The sequence below is a fragment of the Kogia breviceps genome, chromosome 11 (assembly GCF_026419965.1).
Source record: "Kogia breviceps isolate mKogBre1 chromosome 11, mKogBre1 haplotype 1, whole genome shotgun sequence".
Taxonomy (NCBI): Eukaryota; Metazoa; Chordata; class Mammalia; order Artiodactyla; family Physeteridae; genus Kogia; species Kogia breviceps.
The window spans coordinates 7,301,704-7,322,334 of NC_081320.1; the positions used below are offsets into that span (position 1 = coordinate 7,301,704).

Here is a 20,631-nt window from a genome sequence, read left to right on the forward strand (position 1 = left end):
TAGACTCCAAGTACAATGTGGCGAAAGCTTTGTCCGTCTTGACTGTCACCCAGGCAGAGCCCAGCCCCTGCACTTGATAGGTACGGCAGATGGCTTTCTGGAGCTGTCCACGTGGTATTTCTGTTTCTATCAAGTAAGAAAGAAACTGGGTTTTGCTAAGACCCCTCTGAGGTCTAGCCTCTTCCCTTTACTTTCTCCCCCTCCAATATCCATGAACTTGTTCTACGCTCGACCCAGTTACAGTAAGGGCACTTAAGTTCCTCTTTGACTTCCCCTCAATAACAGATTGTGACTGGTAATTCATTTAGCGTATGTTGAAACCTGCAAGTCTACTGATTAGGTTCCCAAGCACCCAGCTTGCTGTAATAAAGACGGGGAAAAGATGTCATCTCTCAAAGAGAACCTGGAAAATAATTATTTCTGGCAGAAAACTTGTTTTGTCTCACAGACTTACCCTTCAGAGTCATTCATGAATGAGTAATGAACTCAGGAAAGATCAGTGATGCATTGTCTTAAGGCCCTCAATCTATTTTGCTGAGAACTGAATAAAAAGAAAGTTACAAGAGGAGATGATGATTTAGAAAGAGAAGTATGGTTGCTCTAACGTACAAGTCTTGAAAGAAGGAAATTGGGCAATTCATCTAGTTTTCTATGAGTAGTTTTTCAGGTTTCAATCATGAGTCACCTAAGTAATTTTTTTCTCTGCTATTTAATTCCAGTGTTTATTTTATTATTTTCCCACAGTAAAATAAAATAGTGTGCAACAGCCAAAGTTTATTTTAAGAGAGGAGGCAGTAAGAAAAAGTTGGTGGTCCTTGCTTTGGTATATCACATACAGTTTGAATGCCGTAAGTTAGTTTTTACTCCTCAAGGAGTTATTTAAAACATTTAATGTATTCTCATCTCCTTTTTCATGGATGATGAGTCCTCCTCTGTGACGTTTTGAATGATGTAGAATAACAACAAATTAAATAGAACAATCAAAAGCAGGCATTAAAAATAGTAGTGCAGGCAGTCATGTGGCAGATTAAAGACTGAGGGTCACAGAAGGACATTGCTTGGTGACTGGCTAGATGCATATGATGTCTAAGCCCAGAAGGACCTTTTGGCTCCAGCATCAACGTCCATCTGCTAAAGGAAAGCAGCCCCAGTTCCCAGCTTCCAACTCCGCTTACATTAGAGGACTCAGCACCGTCAGTCCTATGGTGTTAGTCTCAGCAGGTACCACCACCTGGGACGCGTCAACTCGCAGGCATTCTAGTGATGGTTGGGCATCTGAGTTTCTTGTTTGGGGTTTGTTTTGCTTTGCTTTTGCTTCTTAAATTATCTTCTTATAGACTGCCCATCAACAAGCGCTGTGTTTCCTTATCACAAAAGTCAGCGGGAAGTACTTGCAGGCAGGAGAGAAGAGAATCGATAGACTTCTTTAAAAAATTGACATCCAGGGCTGGGCGAAAATTCAGATGCCATGTGAGAGATTCCTATTGACCTTTTAGTCACATCTCCTGATTTTTGTTATTCCAGGAGGAGTCTGTCTCCAGTGCCTCCTGCTGAGCCGATAAGAGACTGTGCTGATAATACATGCCATCTTTCCTCTGGGGAGTTCCAAATACTTCTTGTATATTTAGCCAAACATATTGTATATTTCCTAGAGAGGGAAGTTCTTTTCAAGGATAACTGCCGAAAGTGGAAAGCCATCTTGCTTGAGTGAGGGAGAACCCTTTAGGAGATGAACCCGGGAGCAATGACAGCTGCCTGTCACCTGCTGGGTGCTTTTCGTGAACGTGCTCCTGGGGTGGCCCTCGGGAGGGCACAGACAAAGGAGAGAGAGGAGAGGGCAGGGAGTGCCGTCCAGGCCTTCCTCGGCTTCTCACCTCTTCCCCCTGCCACATTCGACTCCCCGCAAAGAGAAAGCACTGTAGTTTTTCTTCTTTTCTATCTTGAACGAATAATGTGACACTAGAATGCCAGGTCACCTGGGCTGTCGCTCCCTGGAATCCAGGGAGGAAGGAGGGGACCCCTGCCCCTTGGATTGTCCACAGTAGCCTGGACCTTGACTGACTCCCTCAGCCTCCATTTAGGGAAGGAAAGGGTAGTTTGGAAACTGAGACCTGGGTGGAGGAACAGACTCCAGGTCTAAGAAAGGCAGAACCTGTCCCAGAATGTAAGACTCTCAATTCCCTGTTCCGCAGATGTTATGCTTTTTCCTTTCTCACTGTGGTTGTGTCTCTTGTGGAATTATCTAAGTTTCTCTTACTAATTTATTTTCCATTCCTGGTGCCAGGCCCAGGAGCTCCTGTTTCCTGGGTTCTTTCTTTCAGATCTGCCTTTCATTGCTGCTTTGCTGCAGCGTCTCCACCCCTGTCATTTGAAGGGGACAGTGCCTGATTGTACGAGGGGACCTTCCTGGCGTTTGAAAAGTGTTAGCATCCCTGGGGCCAGGCACTAAATGCCCGTAGCGATCCCCTCATGAGTGTGGCATGCAGAAACACCCCGACTCAATTCCAGACGCTCCTGGGGTTGAGGGGGAGGGTATCCCAGGTGAGAACCACTGCCAGGGGCTTGGGCAGGCCCTTTCTCCGCCGTCTAGTCCAGGACCACCAGCGCCTCTTCTCGCCTGACCACACTTCAGCGGGAAGGATCCCCTAAGTGATTCATTCGTTGACGTGTACTCTGCAGACATTTCCAGAGCACCTGCTAACAGCTCCGCACCCCGTTTGAGGAGCTGTAGATCCACCAGCCTTTAGTCACCACTCATGTCTGCCCCTTCCTATAGCTCTGTCCTTCCTTCATCTTTTTATTTGCATGTGACTTCATAAATGTCTGCCTGTCATCCCTGGACCTCTATCCTGACTCCCTACCTGGCGACTCAGCTTGTCCAGGACAATGGCCACTTCTACTTTTGCTTTTCTTCCCCCCACTGAGACCCCAGAGTAATCATCTGCATGTAGTAGGAATTCAGTAAGTGTTGGTCTGACTGCATGATCCAAGGATATGCAACTATCACCGAGGGTCTATTTCTGTTCTGTAACGGAGATAGTGGTTCTGATGTGTCGTTTTTCCGAATCTGAAGATTCTATTCTGACTGCCACCCACCTGTGATGGGTTTGTTACTGCAAAAATCGCCTTGTTGTATTTCATAGAAAGTATGAAGAATCCCTTGTTGTACAGTGAAACGGGAGACAAGAAGCTTGGAGGGAAAGTCCCGAGTGGTGCAGTAAATTCCGAACTTTGGAATTGGTTGAGATCTAAGCTCATTTTTCAATAGCGTGGGAAACATTGGTATCCCTGGTAAACAGTAAGTTTGACATACGTCATGTCCAAGGTGGAGACGGACTGTGAACACTCCTTATTTCCTGCGTGCATCCTGAGGAAGCCTTGGTCTTCGAGGCCGTGCTTTGATCCCCTCCCAGTTGTGACTTCTCGGTCAGAGAAGTCTTCTTCTGCTTTCCGTAGATTCAGAGCACTCCGTGGCATAAGGCAAACAGACAAAAGAATAGGACAGACAGACGAAAGGAAAGTGAGTGCAAAACTGGGAGAATCTGAGGGAGCAGTGGAGGCCTTCTTATTTCCTTTTTTCTTTTAATTTTTACATTATGGAAAATCTCAAACACACAGAAATTCCCAGAATACTATACTATTCCCTCCGTGTTCTTGTCACATAGCTTCAACCCAAGGCCATCTCGTTTCATTTATATGCCTACCTACTCTCCCTTCCCTCCAATTGTATTCTCTTAAATCCCAGCATCGTGTAATTGTATTCATAAATATTTCAATATGAATCTCTAAAAGACTCTTTTTAGAAACATTGCCACTGTTACGTTACGGTGTCTAAAACATAGCAACAATCTCCTAATATCATCACATAGCCAATGTTCCAATATCCAGTTGTGATGCTTTTATCAATAAATCCGTAAACCAGGTCCAAAATTATACCTTCATAGGAAAAGAAGCTGCAAAGGAACCAAAACAGATCTTTTCCTTACAGGAAAGTAGAAAAAAAGCAATGGTAAAAGTGAATTCCGGAAGTAAAAGTGAAATAGCTCTGATCAGTACCACGTCTCCTGAGACCTGTCCAACCTCACCTGTGGAGTATGTCCATTCTCCTCAAGCTCACCCCCTGGTGGCAGGTGTGACCCATGGGGGCTTCCCTTAACTCTTCAGAAATATTCGTTTCCTAACGAGAGGATCTCTACTATGTTACTAGTAGTTTCATATTTGGCCACCTGGCAGAAGTGTGGGTGACACAGGGTTTCTTTTTAAGTATTGATTGAGCACATAATTTTAAAGTCAGAATATTAAATAAACATCTCTGCCCTTTCTTCCAGCAGGCAGCCCAGAGAACGGCTCTCCACGCTCTGTCTGACAGGTACTTTTTGTCATTTTTATGAACTATAAATTGCTTTATGAAACATTGAGCCCTATTTACTGTGGCATATAATTCATAATCGGATTTTGTCCCTAAAGTATCTGTGAACTGGGATGTTAAACACTTTGCACGCTTCAATTTGTCATGCATGTGTGGAGTTTATTACTGCAAAAATCGCCTTGTTGTATTTCATAGAAAGTATGAAGATTCCGTTGTTGTACAATGAAACAGGAGACAAGAAGCTTGGAGGGAAAGTCCTGAACGGTGCAGTAAATTCCGAACTTTGGAATTGGTTGAGATCTAAGCTCATTTTTCAACAATAAGTACTTCATTTATTCTGGGATGTTTTCTTCAGACTTCCTTTCCACATCATTTCCCCGAGAGCTATCTGTCTCCTGATGAGGTTCTCTCTCGAAATTTACTTGATGCGCGGAACCCAGGTCATGGTGCTGCATGCCTGGCTTTTTACTCCTTGCTCTGGCTTGTTTTTCGAACTTGTGTTATTGAGTGAGATACGTAAAGCTAATCAGTAAACATACTCCAGCCGTATTTCACATCTTCCTTTGCCTATAAGACTGTTTGAAAATATTTGAATGGGGATATATAAAGTTACTTTCTAGAATAGACCAGACCATCTCTTGGTTTGGGTTGGTTTTTGATTTCTCATTTGCCAAAGTGTGTGTGTGTGTGTGTGTGTGTGTGTGTGTGTGTGTGTGTGTGTGTGTGTGTTTTAAAGAACCATCAGGAGGTAAAGATGAAGCTTTGTTTTCTCTCCACAAGTGAGGTTCTCACAGGGCTGGAAACAGCCAGAGGAGCTGTTCCCCTCAGCGGGCTGGCCGGCATCTTGGCATTGTCTAGCTACCACCACCCCCCTCCCTTCCTTCCCAGTTCTTTTCTGTGGAATGAGCAATAATTGACTGTGTAAACCAGCTCAGTTCAGTGCTTCTCCAAGGTGAAACCTGTCACTTAGGCGAATTATCTGTGCTCATGGGTGAAAAGCGTTTTCTCCATGGTGGCAGGCTGAGCCCAAGTGTTTTGATTTCAATTGAAAAGCCTTCCCCATGACAACCACACAAGCCTGTGGGTTCTAAGAGTGGCTGCCACGTGATCTGGGCTTGCTTCTGGGATTTTCGCAAAAGCTGATAACTGTACTGCTTCTGAGTCTGTTGGAAGAAAGAAGAGAGACTCTGGATCAAAACACACTTAAAATCTGACACATTAATTCTTTTCCTCTACATATTTCTTTTTTCCCTTCGACTTTTCTTCTTCAGTGATTTCTTCAACAAAATGCATTGAGAAGCAAGAGAAAGCCCTCGGTTGACAATATTATGCCACTGCCAATGGTGACGGGGTTTCTTTTTTTTTTTTTGCGGTACACAGGCCTCTCACTGCTGTGGCCTCTCCCGTTGCGGAGCACAGGCTCCAGACACGCAGGCTCAGCGACCATGGCTCACGGGCCCAGCCGCTCTGCGGCACGTGGGATCTTCCCGGACCGGGGCACGAACCCGTGTCCCCTGCATGGGCAGGCGGGCTCTCAACCACTGTGCCACCAGGGAAGCCCCACGAGGTTTCTTTTTGAGGTGATAAAAATGGTGTAAAATTAGATTATGGTGAAGACTTCACAACCCAGTAAATATACTAAAAACAATTGAATTGCATGCTTTAAATGGGTGAGATTTATGGTATATAAATTACATTTCAATAATGCTACATATATAGACACAAAATATCTTTATACCCTTTGGTAGAATGAATCAAGAACCGTTTTTAAAAACATGGACTCCCTTTGAAGACATGATTGTAGGTACAAAGACAAGTCATCAAAAACTAGGACTGGTATATTCTAAGGCTTCTCCCCCAAAGATACATGACTTTGTCCTGGGTAGAAAATGTGCATAGATTTTCATGATGAGCAGTGCTATTACCTCTGACATTTTCTGATCTTCTCTCAAAAACCCCTCCTGAAGCCCAATAATTAATTGACTAGTAAGTCAGTATCTTAGCCCTTGTTCTTATATAACCACTTAGTGCAGATACTATGAGGAAAAAAAGTTCATTCCCTAGAAACAGAAGAACAGAGGTTCCCGTTGTCACTGCTTTTCTAACGAATGTCCCTGTCTTCAAATGTAACTGAGCATTTCCCTCTAAATCTAACAGTTTTTCTGTTCACAATGGGAGGGAACTCAGCGCCTTTCAAAGTAATGGGCTGACTTTGCCTACTATTCTAGCAATGCAGTTGTGTAAAGCTACTTCTCTGTGATTTTCCTGTGTTATGTTTTCCATTAATTCAGGACCACTTGAGTATTTCCCTGAGTGAGAAGTCTCTGTAATTGTTGGGCGATACAATTAAAAACCCTTCTTCAAAAGAAGGACTTGCAACACCTACTGAATTAATTGGATTCATGTTTTCTAGTTTCTTAAATTAGAGAACGCTAGCTTAACACACGACAGATGCCATTTTCTATCACATTACCAATTCTGTTGAATAAACTAGTCTTTTCTAGAAAATGAGGGATATGGCTTTGGGTCCAACCACCGTATGACTTGCCTAAAATTCTGTCTGTCCCAAGAACCACCTCAGGTTGGGAAGGGAATTGAGTAGAAATTCCCCTCCAGATTGTCCCCTCACCAAGGTAGAGATCTAATCCCAGTATCTCTGGCTACTTAACAGCCTGGCAGTGATCTAGTATATATTCATTAACGCAGACTCTTCTGGTTTCCTAAACTCTTTTTTCAGCCTGTTTTCACCTCTTGATATAAAATTCCATAATGATTAGGCAGCAGTTTTGTTTCTGTCCGAGAAAAAGAAAGAACACTTTTCAGGCCTTCAGAGTTGCTTCCTGAGTTCTGCGATTATGATGGAGTTGGACAGAAAGCCCATGCTGGCTTGGGTCAGGCTACCGTGTGACACTGAGGTATCCCACTGGTTTGCTCCTCTCTGGGCCCGTGTCACTTCCATTTCACCTTATAACTGCCTAAGTACCTGGTGAACACAGGATGTGAGCTGATAAAACAGCTCTCCAGGAGGAGAGCTGTTTTATCTCAAGATGTACAACTTGATGATGGAATGGGATTCGCTTGACTGGGATTGTAGGGGGGATGTGAGTTTACACTGTAGGAAGCCAGTTGTCCTCTGCTTCCCTGTAAGAAAGCCTAACCTTCGAGGCTTGCGGACCTGGCCTAATGGGACTAGATATAGGGAAAAGGGGTGTCGTTTCCCTCTATGAGGGCAGATAGAAATCTCATCCCCGTGAGGTGTCAGAGAGTAGAGGATATCCAGACATCTTGTGAAGGTCAGTCTTGTCCATCTTTGCATTGCTCCAGCTTCCTGGTTTCCAGGGGCATTCTAGCAGAAATCTAGCATCTGACAGTTGCGATTGTAATGCTTTAAAGTTCAGTGAGTCCTCAGTAGTCAGTACACAACCTTGATCAATTAAAACTCTGGTATTGCCATTACTAAAATTTAAAAAGCATCTGTGGTCACTCCCCTAGAAAACCTTTTGCCTTCTGTGACTTTGTCTGAGTGATGGGCTTAGTTGATGGTTCAGCCAAAATAGCCCAAACACTCCACAGATACAAACAGGGTCACGACAGCAAGGCAAATGTGGGCTTTGGCCCAACTAACCCGTGCCACCTGCAGCAATGGGAAGGGTGTGTGAAGGTGGGATGGTGGCCTGGGTTTTGTTCTTTTCTACTGCTGCCTGTAGAATTTTTCATCCATCTGTTTTTTGCCATTGAGAGGCAGGTGGCCTACCAGAGGCCCGCCAATGCCCCAAATAATGAAAAAGCAAGACACCAGGGCAGGAAGAGGTGGCAAAATTCTCAGCAAGGTAAACCAATCAGTTACAAGAGAACCTCCCTTTGCAGAGGGGCATACTCCTTTTTTTTTTTTTTGGTGGAAAGTAAAGTTTACTTTATTTTGGATGCCGGCAACTGGGGGGAGGTGCAGACTCGTGTCCAAAGGCCGACCCGCCCCCGCCACAACCAGCGGGCAAGAGCTTTCATAGGTAGAGGGAGGGGGCTACACGCAGAAACGGCACAGTCAGCTCTGACCGTCATCGAGAAATTGGTCATTGGTGGTCTGACCAGCACCATCTTGATTGATTTAGGTACAGTTAACCTTCAGTTCCCGGGTCGGTTTGTTCCCATTTCCTTGAGGCCAGTTCTCGGAATTGTGGCAGCTTGTGTCATGGCTACAGCCTGGTCAGCATGGAGTTCACTTCTTCCACCTGGTGAGGGTTACAGTATCTGTAAGACAGCTCACAGGAGACGGCTTAGAATATTATCCAGAGTCCTTGAGAGGGAACTAAATGTCCTTGACTTTGCTTACTGACTCAACTGTTACCGTTTTGTCCTGTTTGACTGCTTTTCTTTGCTTCTACATTTTCTCACTTCTCTGATTAAACTTATTCTTTGGCTAAAGTTTTTACGCAGACAAAAGACAGGCGGGTATGGGGGTGGGGGAAGGACGATAGGGTCCTGTTTCATTTCACTCCCCATTGCCCTCTCCCCTGGCAAATGCCAAACCACTTTCTCTCTGTAAATTTGCCTCTTTGGAGTATTTCATGTAAATGGAATCCTACGAAATGCACTCTTTTGCGTTTGGCTTCTTTCACTGAGCGTGTTTTCAAGGTTTATCTGTGTTGTATCATGTACTAGTACTTCATTCCTTTTTTTTTTTTTGGAGATGTCTTATCAACTGTCAAATTAATTTATTCTAAATTGCCAGTGTAATTTTTTTTGAATTTTATTTTATTTTTTTATACAGCAGATTCTTATTAGTTATCCATTTTATACATATTAGTGTATACATGTCAATCCTAATCTCCCAATTCATCCCACCGCCACTTTCGTTCCTTGGTGTCCATACGTTTGTTCTCCACATCTGTGTCTCAATTTCTGCCATGCAAACCAGTTCATCTGTACCATTTTTCTAGGTTCTACATATATGCGTTAATATACGATATTTGTTTTTCTCTTTCTGACTTGCTTCACTCTGTATGACAGTCTCTAGATCCATCCACGTCTCTACAAATGACCCAATTTCAACCTTTTTATGGCTGAGGAATACTCCATTGTATATATGTACCACATCTTCTTTATCCATTTGTCTGTCGATGGGCATTTAGGTTGCTTCCATGTCCTGGCTATTGTAAATAGAGCTGCAATGAACATTGGGGTACATGACTCTTTTTGAATTATGGTTTTCTCTGGGTGCATGCCCAGTAGTTGGATTGCTGGATCATATGGTAGTTCTATTTTAGTTTTTTAAGGAACCTCCATACTGTTCTCCATAGTGACTATATCAATTTACATTCCCACCAACAGTGCAAAAGGGTTCCCTTTTCTCCACATCCTCTCCAGCATTTGTTGTTTGTAGATTTTCTGATGATGGCCATTCTCACTGGTGTGAGGAGATACCTCATTGTAGTTTTGATTTGCACTTCTCTAATAATTAGTGATGTTGAGCAGCTTTCCACGTGCTTTTTGGCCATCTGCATGTCTTCTTTGGACAAATGTCTATTTAGGTCTCCTGCTCATTTTTAGATTGGGTTCTTTATTTTTTTAATATTGAGCTGCATGAGCTGTTTATATATTTTGGAGATTAATCCTTGGTCCGTTGATGTGTTTGCAAATATTTTCTCCCATTCTGAGGGTTGTCTTTTTGTCTTGTTTGTAGTTTCCTTTGCTTTGCAAAAGGTTTTAAGTTTCATTAGGTCCCATTTGTTTACTTTTCTTTTTATTTCCATTACTCTATGAGGTGGACCAAAAAAGATCTTGCTGTGATTTATGTTAAAGAGTGTTCTTCCTATGTTTTCCTCTAAGAGTTTTATAGTGTCCAGTCTTACATTTAGGTCTCTAATCCATTCTGAGTTTATTTTTGTGTATGGTGTTAGGGAGTGTTCTAATTTCATTCTTTTATGTGTAGCTGTCCAGTTTTCCCAGCACCAGTTATTGCAGAGGCTGTCTTTTCTCCATTGTATATCCTTGCATCCTTAATCATAGATTAGTTGACCATAGGTGCATGGGTTTATCTCTGGACTTTCTATCCTGTTCCATCGATCTATATTTCTGTTTTTGTGACAGTGCCATATTGTCTTGATTACTGTAGCTTTGTAGTATAGTCTGAAGTCAGGGAGTCTGATTCCTCCAGCTCCGTTTTTTTCCCTCAAGACTGCTTTGGCTATTCAGGGTCTTTTGTGTCTCCATAAACATTTTAAGATTTTTTTTGTTCTAGTTCTGTAAAAAATGCCATTGGTAATTTGATAGGGATTGCATTGAATCTGTAGATTGCTTTGAGTAGTATAGTCATTTTTACAATATTGATTCTTCCAATCCAAGAACATGGTATCTCTCTCCATCTGTTTGTATCATCTTTAATTTCTTTCATCAATGTCTTATAGTTTTCTGCATACAGGTCTTTTGTCTCCCTAGGTAGGTTTATTCCTAGGTATTTTATTCTTTTTGTTACAATGGTAAATGGGAGTGTTTCCTTAATTTCTCTTTCAGATTTTTCATCATTAGTGTATAGGAATGCAAGAGATTTCTGTGCATTAATTTTGTATCCTGCTACTTTACCCAATTCATTGATTAGCTCTGGTAGTTTTCTGGTATCATCTTTAGGATTCTCTATGTATACTATCATGTCATCTGCAAACAGTGGCAGTTTTACTTCTTTTCCAATTTGTATTCCTTTTATTTCTTTTATCTTCTCTGATTGCCATGTCTAGGACTTCCAAAACTATGTTGAATAGTAGTGGTGAGAGTGGACATCCTTGTTTGTTCCTGATCTGAGAGGAAATGCTTTCAGTTTTTCACCATTGAGAATGATGTTTGCTGTGGGTTTGTCATATATGGCCTTTATTATGTGGAGGTAGGTTCCCTCAAAGCCCTCTTTCTGGAGAGTTTTTATCATAAATGGGTGTTTTGCTAGTATTTTGTTGAGGATTTTTGCATCTATATTCATCAGTGATACTGGTCTGTAATTTCCTTTTTTTGTAGTATCTTTGTTTGGTTTTGGTATCAGGGTGATGGTGGCCTAATAGAATGAGTTTGGGAGTGTTCCTTCCTCTGCAGTTTTTTAGAAGAGTTTGAGAAGGATCAGTGTTAGCTCTTCTCTAAATGTTTGATAGAATTCACCTGTGAAGCCATCTGGTCCTGGACTTTTGTTTGTTGGAAGATTTTTCATCACAGTTTCAATTTCATTACTTGTGACTGGGTGTTCATATTTTCTATTTTTTCCTGGTTCAGTCTTGGAAGGTTATACCTCTCTAAGAATTTGTCCATTTCTTACATGTTGTCCATTTTATTGGCATAGAGTTGCTTGTTGTAGTCTCTTAGGATGCTTTGTATTTCTGCAGTGTCTGTTGTAACTTCTCCTTTTTCATTTCTAATTTTATTGATTTGGGTCCTCTCTCTCTTGATGAGTGTAGCTAAAGGTTTATCAATTTTGTTTATCTTCTCAAAGAACCAGCTTTTAGTTTTATTGATCTTTGCTATTGTTTTCTTTGTTTCTATTTCATTTATTTCTGCTCTGATCTTTATGATTTCTATCCTTCTGCTAACTTTGGGTTTTGTTTGTTCTTCTTTCTCTAGTTCCTATAGGTGTAAGGTTAGATTTTTTATTTGAGTTGTTTGTTGTTTCTTGAGGTAGGCTTGTATTGCTATAAACTTGCATCTTAGAACTGCTTTTGCTGCATCCCATAAGTATTGGATCGTCGTGTTTTCATTATCATTTGTCTCTAGGTATTTTTTGATTTCCTCTTTGATTTCTTCAGTGATCTCTTGGTTATTTAGTAATGTATTGTTTAGCTTCCATGTGTTTGTGTTTTTTACGTTTTTTTCCCCTGTAATTGATTTCTAATCTCATAATGTTGTGGTCAGAAAAGATGCTTGATATGATTTCAATATTCTTAAATTTACTGAGGCTTGATTTGTGACCCAGATGTGGTCTCTCCTGGAGAATGTTTCATGCACACTTGAGAAGAAAGTGTAATCTGCTGTTTTTGGATGGAATGTCCTATAAATATCAATGAAATCTATCTGGTCTATAGTGACATTTAAAGCTTGTGTTTCCTTATTAATTTTATGTTTGGATGATCTGTCCATTGGTGTAAGTGAGATGTTAAAGTCTCCTACTATTATTGTGTTACTGTCGATTTCCTCTTTTATAGCTGTTAGCAGTTGCCTTATGTATTGAGGTGTTCCTATGTTGGGTGCATATATATTTAACATTGCTATATCTTCTTCTTGGATTGACCCCTTGATCGTTATGTAGTGTCCTTCCTTGTCTCTTCGAACATTCTTTATTTTAAAGTCTATTTGATATGAGTATTGCTACTCCAGCTTTCTTTTGATTTCCATTTGCGTGGAATATCCTTTTCCATCCCCTCACTTCCGGTCTGTATGTGTCCCTAGGTCTGAAGTGGGTCTCTTGTACACAGCATATATATGAGTCCTGTTTTTGTATCCATTCAGCAAACCTGTGTCTTTTGATTGGAGCATTTAATCCATTCACATTTAAGGTGATCATCGATATGTATGTTCCTATTACCATTTTCTTAATTGTTTTGGGTTTGTTCTTGTAGGTCCTTTTCTTCTCTTGTGTTTCCCACTTAGAGAAGTTCCTTTAGCATTTGTTGTAGAGCTGGTTTGGTGGTGCTGAATTCTCTTAGCTTTTGCTTGTCTGTAAAGACAAGAGAACTTTTGATTTCTCTGTCGAATCTGAATGAGATCCTTAGCTGGTAGAGTAATCTTGGTTGTAGGTTCTTCCCTTTCATCACTTTAAATATGACCTGCCACTCCCTTCTGGCTTGTAGAGTTTCTGCTGAGAAATCAGCTGTTAACCTTATGGGAGTTCCCTTGTATGTTATTTGTCATTTTCCCTTGCTGCTTTCCATAATTTTTCTTTGTCTTTTATTTTTGCCAATTTGATTACTATGTGTCTAGGCATGTTCCTCCTTGGGTTTATCCTGCCTGGGACTCTCTGTGCTTTCTGGACTTGGGTGGCTATTTCCTTTCCCATGTTAGGGAAGTTTTCAACTATAATCTATTCAAAGATTTTCTCAGGTCCTTTCTCTCTCTCTTCTCCTTCTGGGACCCCTATAATGCGAATGTTGTTGCATTTAATGTTGTCCCAGAGGACTCTTAGGCTATCTTCATTTCTTATCATGCTTTTTTCTTTATTCTGTTCTGCAGCAGTGAATTCCACCATTCTGTCTTCCAGGTCACTTGTCCATTTTTCTGCCTCAGTTATTCTGCTGTTGATAACTTCCAGCGTATTTTTCATTTCAGTTATTGTGTTGTTCATCTCTCTTTATTTGTTCTTTAATTCTTCTGGGTCTTTGTTAAACATTTCTTGCATCTTCTCGATCTTTGCCTCCATTCTTTTTCCGAGGTCCTGGATCATCTTCACTATCATTATTCTGGATTCTTTTTCTGGAAGGTTGCCTATCTCCACTTCATTTAGTTGTTTTTCTGGGGTTTTATCTTGTTCCTTCATCTGGTACATGGTCCTCTGCCTTTTCATCATGTCTGTCTTTCTGTGAATGTGGTTTTCGTTCCACGGGCTGCAGGATTGTAGTTCTTCTTGCTTCTGCTGTCTGCCCTCTGGTGGATGAGGCTATCTAAGAGGCTTGTGCATGTTTCCTGATGGGAGGGACTGGTGGTGGGTAGAGCTGGCTGTTGCTCTGGTGGGCAGAGCTCAGTAAAACTTTAATCCGCTTGTCTGCTGATCCTTGAGGCTGGGTTCCCTCCCTGTTGGTTGTTTGGCCTGAGGCAACCCAACCCTGGGGCCCACCCAGGCTCTTTGGTGGGGCTAATAGGGGACACTGGTAGGGCTCATGCCAAGGAGTACTTCCCAGAACTTCTGCTGCCAGTGTCCTTGTCCCCACGGTGAGCCACAGCCACCCCCCGCCTCTGCAGGAGACCCTCCAACACTAGCAGGTAGGTCTGGTTCAGTCTCCTATGGGGTCACTGCTCCTTTCCCTGGGTCCCAATGCACACACTATTTTGTGTGTGCCCTCCAAGAGTGGAGTCTCTGTTTCCCCCAGTCCTGTTGGAATTCTGCAATCAAATCCCGCTAGCCTTCAAAGTCTGATTCTCTGGGAATTCCTCCTCCCATACCTGGATCCCCAGGTTGGGAAGCCTGACGTGGGGCTCAGAACCTTCACTCCAGTGGGTGGACTTCTGTGGTATAAGTGTTCGCCAGTCTGTGAGTCACCCACCCAGCAGTTACGGGATTTGATTTGATTGTGATTGCGCCCCTCCTACCGTCTCACTGTGGCTTCTCCTTTGTCTTTGGATGTGGGGTATCTTTTTTGGTGAGTTCCAGTGCCTTCCTGTCGATGGTTGTTCAGCAGTTAGCTGTGATTCCGGTGCTCTCGCAAGAGGGAGTGAGCGCACGTCCTTCTACTCCGCCAACGTGAACCCATCTCCCCCATGCTCCTTCTTATTCACTCCTTATGATGTGCCTCTCAAGTGTGTCTTCTTTGTACATATTATTGTACTCGATGGGGTAGAGAGAGGCAGAGAAGAATTGGGATAAATGGGCTTTGAGGGTCGTTTCTAAAGGTGTGTCTTTGGTATCAACACTGCCGCATCACAAGTAATGTGGAGAATATGCAAAGTGCTGTTAGGAGAAGGCCGGATATGTGTGCAGCATGTGAAGTGCCTCTGAAAACCATTAACTTCCCTTCCCAAGCCGTAAATAGTAGATAACTGTGATCAAAAAAAGGGTTCATGTGATTTATCAAGCTGAGCAACTGTGCGTCTGCAGAAGAGCTGGAGGTCAATCTTGAAATCCAGAGCAGGAAGAGCACCAGGCGACTGCCAGGACTAAGAAGTTAATCATCCCCTTGGACGGCTTCCATCTGTCTCAGAGAGGCAGAACTGCTGCACCTCGAGCAGGGATGCTTTATAGCCACAGATCAGGAATTAATATTTTCTGTGAAATCTCCAGCATCATTTTCAGTAACTTGGGTTTTATAAAAATGGAGCATAATTTCATATGAATAAATCACATTCGGCTAGAAAGATGAGAAGCTGGGGGAAGAAATTGTGCTTGACTTTAAAAGAAAAACAAAAAAAGGAACAAGCAAGAACGCCAACATGAAAACAGTTGTTGAAGCCATGGCGCTTGGGAGGGTGCAAATGGCCATGTGGTTAAATTGTACGTATAATCATCTTCTGAAATGTCAGCCTGTGACTCCAGAAATGGCTACATTTTTACAGCCTTGGAGATGCATCACCAGATTGTAACCTGTCTGCCCGTCTGGCAACATCTCAGGTCCAAGATCCACTTATACTGGACTCCAGACCACTGCCATTGATTCTTTCATTTGTGCCGCGAGGCTTTATTGAACGCGTCCTGCGTGCGCAGCGGGCGCCGGGCTGGTGCAGGTGGACGGCGGTGAGAAGCGGCCACTCCTCTGCCCGTGGCCTCCCCGACCACGGCTTTGCAAAGAGGAAGGCCTTGTTGGCCTCGAGCATCCGCTCACCTCAATTTTGCCCTCTTCCTCAGATAAACCCCACCCATCAAATCTCCTCTTCCCATTTGGGAGAATATAATGAAGTTAAGTAAGTGAGGAATCACGTAAAGTGAAGCGGTCACCTCCGTGTGAGTGTGGTCTGTGTCTGGAAGCGGGGCTGGAAATGAGCTAGCCGATGCTCTTAGCAGCTTCAGCAACGTCCTCCCACCCCATCAAGTTAGAAAGAGATCCCTGTCCCTGGGGGGATGCAGGTAGACCCGAAGCCCTCTCGGAGCAGAGCAGGGGGCGTGGGGAGGGGCGTTTGAAGTAGCGTGTGAAGGAGGGGCGCGTCGGGGGGCCCAGGCGTGGAAAGGGAAAGAACGGCCTTCTCTGCAGACAGAACGAGCCCCCTGAGCAAGGCAAGGCTGGGGGGTCAACAGGGGGCAGTAGGCCCTTCGTTCCTCTGGGGTGTGGGCATCCAGGGGGGTAGGGGTCCGGGAGCCAGCTCTCCACACCCTCCCCAGTGCAGGAGGCAGGAGAGCCGGGCTTCCCTCAAACGTGGGATCAAGCCTCATCTTCCACGGAAGCCTGAACTAACCGACCACCCTGACTCCTGCAACCCTGTTCCGTCAGTACCTCGTGGAATTGCTGACAGAGACCTGCCTCTGCCCTCTGCCTACTCGACGTGTTGATGTGTGTTCTCAACAACGGGTGGGGGCGGGAGCCACATGGTGACTCTTAGGGAATACCGTATACAGAACGACTGCTCAGATGTAAGCTATTGTAAACAAGGTCCTACTATAGAGCACAGGGAAACAGATTCAATATCCTATGATAAACCGTAATGGAAAAGAGTATTAAAAAAGCGTGTATAATATATATGGAATCTAAAAAAAAGGTTCTGACGAACCTAGGGGCAGGACAGGAATAAAGACACAGACGTAGAGAATGGACTTCAGGACACGGAGAGGGGGAAGCTGGGACGAAGTGAGAGAGCGGCATGGACATATATACGCTACCAAGTGTAAAACAGAGAGCTAGTGGGAAGCAGCCGCATGGCACAGGGAGATCAGCTCGGTGCTCTGTGACCACCCAGAGGGGTGGGATAGGGAGGGTGGGAGGGAGGGAGACGCAAGAGGGAAGAGTTATGGGGACATATGTACATGTATAGCTGATTCACTTTGCTATGGAGCAGAAACAAACACGCCATTGTAAAGCAATTAGACTCCAATAAAGATGTTTTAAAAAAAAGCATGTGTATATGTATGACTGAATCACTTTGCTGTACAGGAGAAATTAACACAACATTATAAATCACCCATACTTCAACTGAAAAAAAAATAAGAAAGAAAGAAAGAATGCTCAATAATGACTTACTCAATGCCTTTCAAACACGAAAGACCAAGAATTCAAATTATGCCAGTCATCTCTGCTTCCATGATAAGGAGGGGGAAGAAATACCAAACCTCTGACCCCGCTTTCCCTAATCTCTTCTCTTTTTTACAAGAAGCAAGCACGGGATTTTGAATCCTTGAGCTTGGGCTGGAACTTACTTTGGGCAAAGTATTTATCCATTTGAGTCTGAACTCTCACAACTACATAAACAGGATAGTGATAATGTCCTCCTTGTTAGCTTTATGGACAGATTAAATGAGGCGATAAATAGAAAAAGTGCTTTGTTAATCTATCCACACGACAGTAGTTACTCTATTGCATAACTAAGAAAATCCACTCATCAAGGTACCATGAGGTACTCTTTAAGTCCCGCCAGGAAGCTTAAAAACAAAGAGAGGAAACTATGACAGAGTGGACTTAATTTATGAAACCACGAATAACTAATAGTATGGAGCGTGTTTTCACCTTGACGTTACAGGAAAATAAATATCAACAAAGCCTAAGAACTATCCCTTACCATTGCTCGTTCCATCCCTACTTCGTAATAGGTTCTAATCTAGCCTGTTCTCCCATCAAAGCCTAACTGTGGGTCTCTGGGTCCTGGGTAAGTTCACCTCGACCCCTGAGGGGGCAGCAACCCGTGTCTCCTATGTCAGCATCTTACTTCACTCACCTGGAAAAGTCATCCTGGGTCATTTCCAGACACCTTTTCCAGCTGATCCCTGAAGAATTGGATTCATCTTATTATTTTCAAAGTAAATCATCCTTATTTCAAAAGCAAACAATTCCTCTCAGATAACATGGGGGATCCCTGGTAGAGATCCGTTTGGGGGCCCTGTAAAGAGAGAAGAACGCTAACTGAGCCTCTGTGTGAGCTCTCTTCTCTAACGAGGCCAGCGGTGCCCATGGATATGTACAAGAGCGGACACACTTTCCTTACTGCTGCTTCTTAACTGCCACCTAAGTGTCCCCGACCGCCCTTCGGGGACCGTTAGCCCAGCTGACTGCATTAGCATCGTAAGCAAACGTAGGCTATCAAATCTAAAACTCAGCTTTTAAAAAGTTCCCCTAAGTCCTGGGCTTCCCTGGTGGCGCAGTGGTTGAGAGCCCGCCTGCCAATGCAGGGGACATGGGTTCGAGCCCTGGTCCGGGAAGATCCCACATGCCACGGAGCAACTAAGCCCGTGCACCGCAACCACTGAGCCCGCGCTCTAGAGCCCGTGAGCCACAACTACTGAAGCCCACGCTCCTAAAACCCGTGCTCTGCAACAAGAGAAGCCACCACAGTGAGAAGCCCGCGCACCGCAACGAAGACCCAACGCAGCGGAAAATAAATAAATCAAATAAATAAATTTTTTTTTTTTTAAAAAGTCCCCCTAAGTACTAATTTCCACCATAAAACTTAATGGCTCCAGAGAAGACATTGAATTCTATCAGGTAAATAACACACATTTTTAAAGGTCCCAAACATGTATTTTACACAATAGAACAGAGCAGCCTGGAAGAAACTGTTAACAGTCTTTTGAGTAAATGAATAACAAGTTGTCTGAAGCCACTAATTACCTGTTAAGATGGTTTAGTGCAGTGGCGACGGTTCTCGACGGTTCTCGACAGTTCTCGACGGTTCTCGTGGACCCGCTGCGTGAGGTCTGGGCGAGGAAGATGCAGCCCCGAGGGACCTCTGGGTGAAAGGAAGTGTTAACCCTTTTAGTCAATGCCCACAGTTGCCAGGAACCTAAGGGAGCAGATGGGGTGATGCGAGCTGGGCATACTTAGCGGGGTTTAACCTCTTTCAAAAAGAATGAAAATAAACGGTTTAGTATGGGATTATGTGAAATCATCTGTGTGAGACTTTTGAAAATTGTAAAAGCACTATTGAATGTAAAGAATCTTTCATTCACCAAAAAAGAAAAAGAAATTTAAGGAATGGTAGTGGTGACAGCTGCACAACGATGTGAATACATTTAATGCCACCGAATTTTTCGCTTAAAAACGGGTAAAATCATAAATTTTGTATGTGTATTTGCCACAATAAAAAAGAAAAAATGAGTACATCTCTGCACGTACTAATATCCCCAGGTCTTCAGGATGGCCCCTTCTCTCAAATGTCTAGAGTGGGAAGCAGGCGTCTCTCGCCCAGGTTTGAGGTGCTAGATTCCAGCCTGGACATTTCTTCCTTCCTTCCTTCTCTGCTAGCAGAGGTGCCTCTGGTATCCTGTGCTGGGGAGACCCACCATCCCTCCCCTGCTCTTGTTACTGACTCAGACCCTTGGGCTCTTTCATCCGTAGAAGTTGGTAAGATGACAGACAAGCAATTCAGGCAGGGCTTCCCTGGCACTCATGCTGCAGCACAAGGGAGCAAAAACAAGTGACACGTGCCCTCGCCTGCTCCCCGAGGAGAGGGGACGAGCTGGTCTGTTAAGTGGGGTGAAAGTCGGGGTGGATCTGTGGGTGGGGGCCGGAGTGGGGGCTTAGGTGGTGTGCCCACCCCCTTGGTGGTGCCGTGTGCAGGGATCGTGGGCAGGACCCGGCTTTTGCTCCCAACAGCCCAGAAGTGGCACTTGGTTTGTGGCCTTTTGGTGTCTTACTGTTCAGAACTGCCCCGACTGTGCATGCGTGCGGTTATTTTTAGTCCCTTATAGCTCCTTTCTTTGTATTCTGTTCTGGAGGAGGTGTTTGTCCGGGTGCCGGCACTGCAGCCAAGGGGGTCCCAGGTCCCAGCCCACCTCCCTCCTGTCGCCAGGGACCTGTGGCTGTAGAAGAGCCAGGCTCATTGGCCACACCGCCTGGTTTAACCAGCCTCAGGAAAGGGACCAGAGGAACAAGACACCCCATGGATGGAGTGACCTGGCAGGACCATCCCCTAGGTTACTAGCGCTTGGACCTGTTACCGTCCACACGGTGTTCCTCTCTTCTGGACTCGTTCCTTCAGACTGAGTTGATAGAGCTGCCAGTGGTAAAATATGTAAATAGCAGGACTGGAAGTTGGTTTTTTTTTTTTTTTTTTTTTTTGCGGTAAGCGGGCCTCTCACTGTTGTGGCCTCTCCCGTTGCGGAGCACAGGCTCCGGACGCGCAGGCTCAGAGGCCATGGCTCACGGGCCCGGCCGCTCCGCGGCATGTGGGATCTTCCCGGACCGGGGCACAAACCCGTGTCCCCTGCATCAGCAGGCAGACTCTCAACCACTGCGCCACCAGGGAAGCCCTGGAAGTTGTTTTTGCTGGAAGGCTTTGTCTCTGTGTGTTACCCCTTTTGAACACTGTGTTGCATCACTTCTAGACCAAGGACGATGGTACCGGTGTATGTCTGATGTTTGTTGTTCGCTTAAGTTTTAATGCATCCCCCCCAAATTTTTAAGGTATCCAATACATGAGACATTTCCAAGTTAAAATTAACAGAC

General features: G+C 44.0%; 1 protein-coding gene across 7 annotated transcripts in view; it reads left to right on the forward strand.

Moving 5' to 3' along the window:
• Positions 1-20,631, forward strand: part of AFF3 (ALF transcription elongation factor 3) — a 565,510-nt gene that overhangs the window by 465,577 nt on the left and 79,302 nt on the right. For 5 of the 7 annotated variants that reach the window (XM_067007120.1, XM_067007124.1, XM_067007123.1 and 2 more), the window contains one exon: positions 4,329-4,369. In XM_067007120.1, the coding sequence (XP_066863221.1) occupies positions 4,329-4,369 (41 nt within the window). The remainder of the gene's footprint in view (positions 1-4,328; positions 4,370-20,631) is intronic. The other 2 variants (XM_067007122.1, XM_067007125.1) reach the window with 1 other exon arrangement.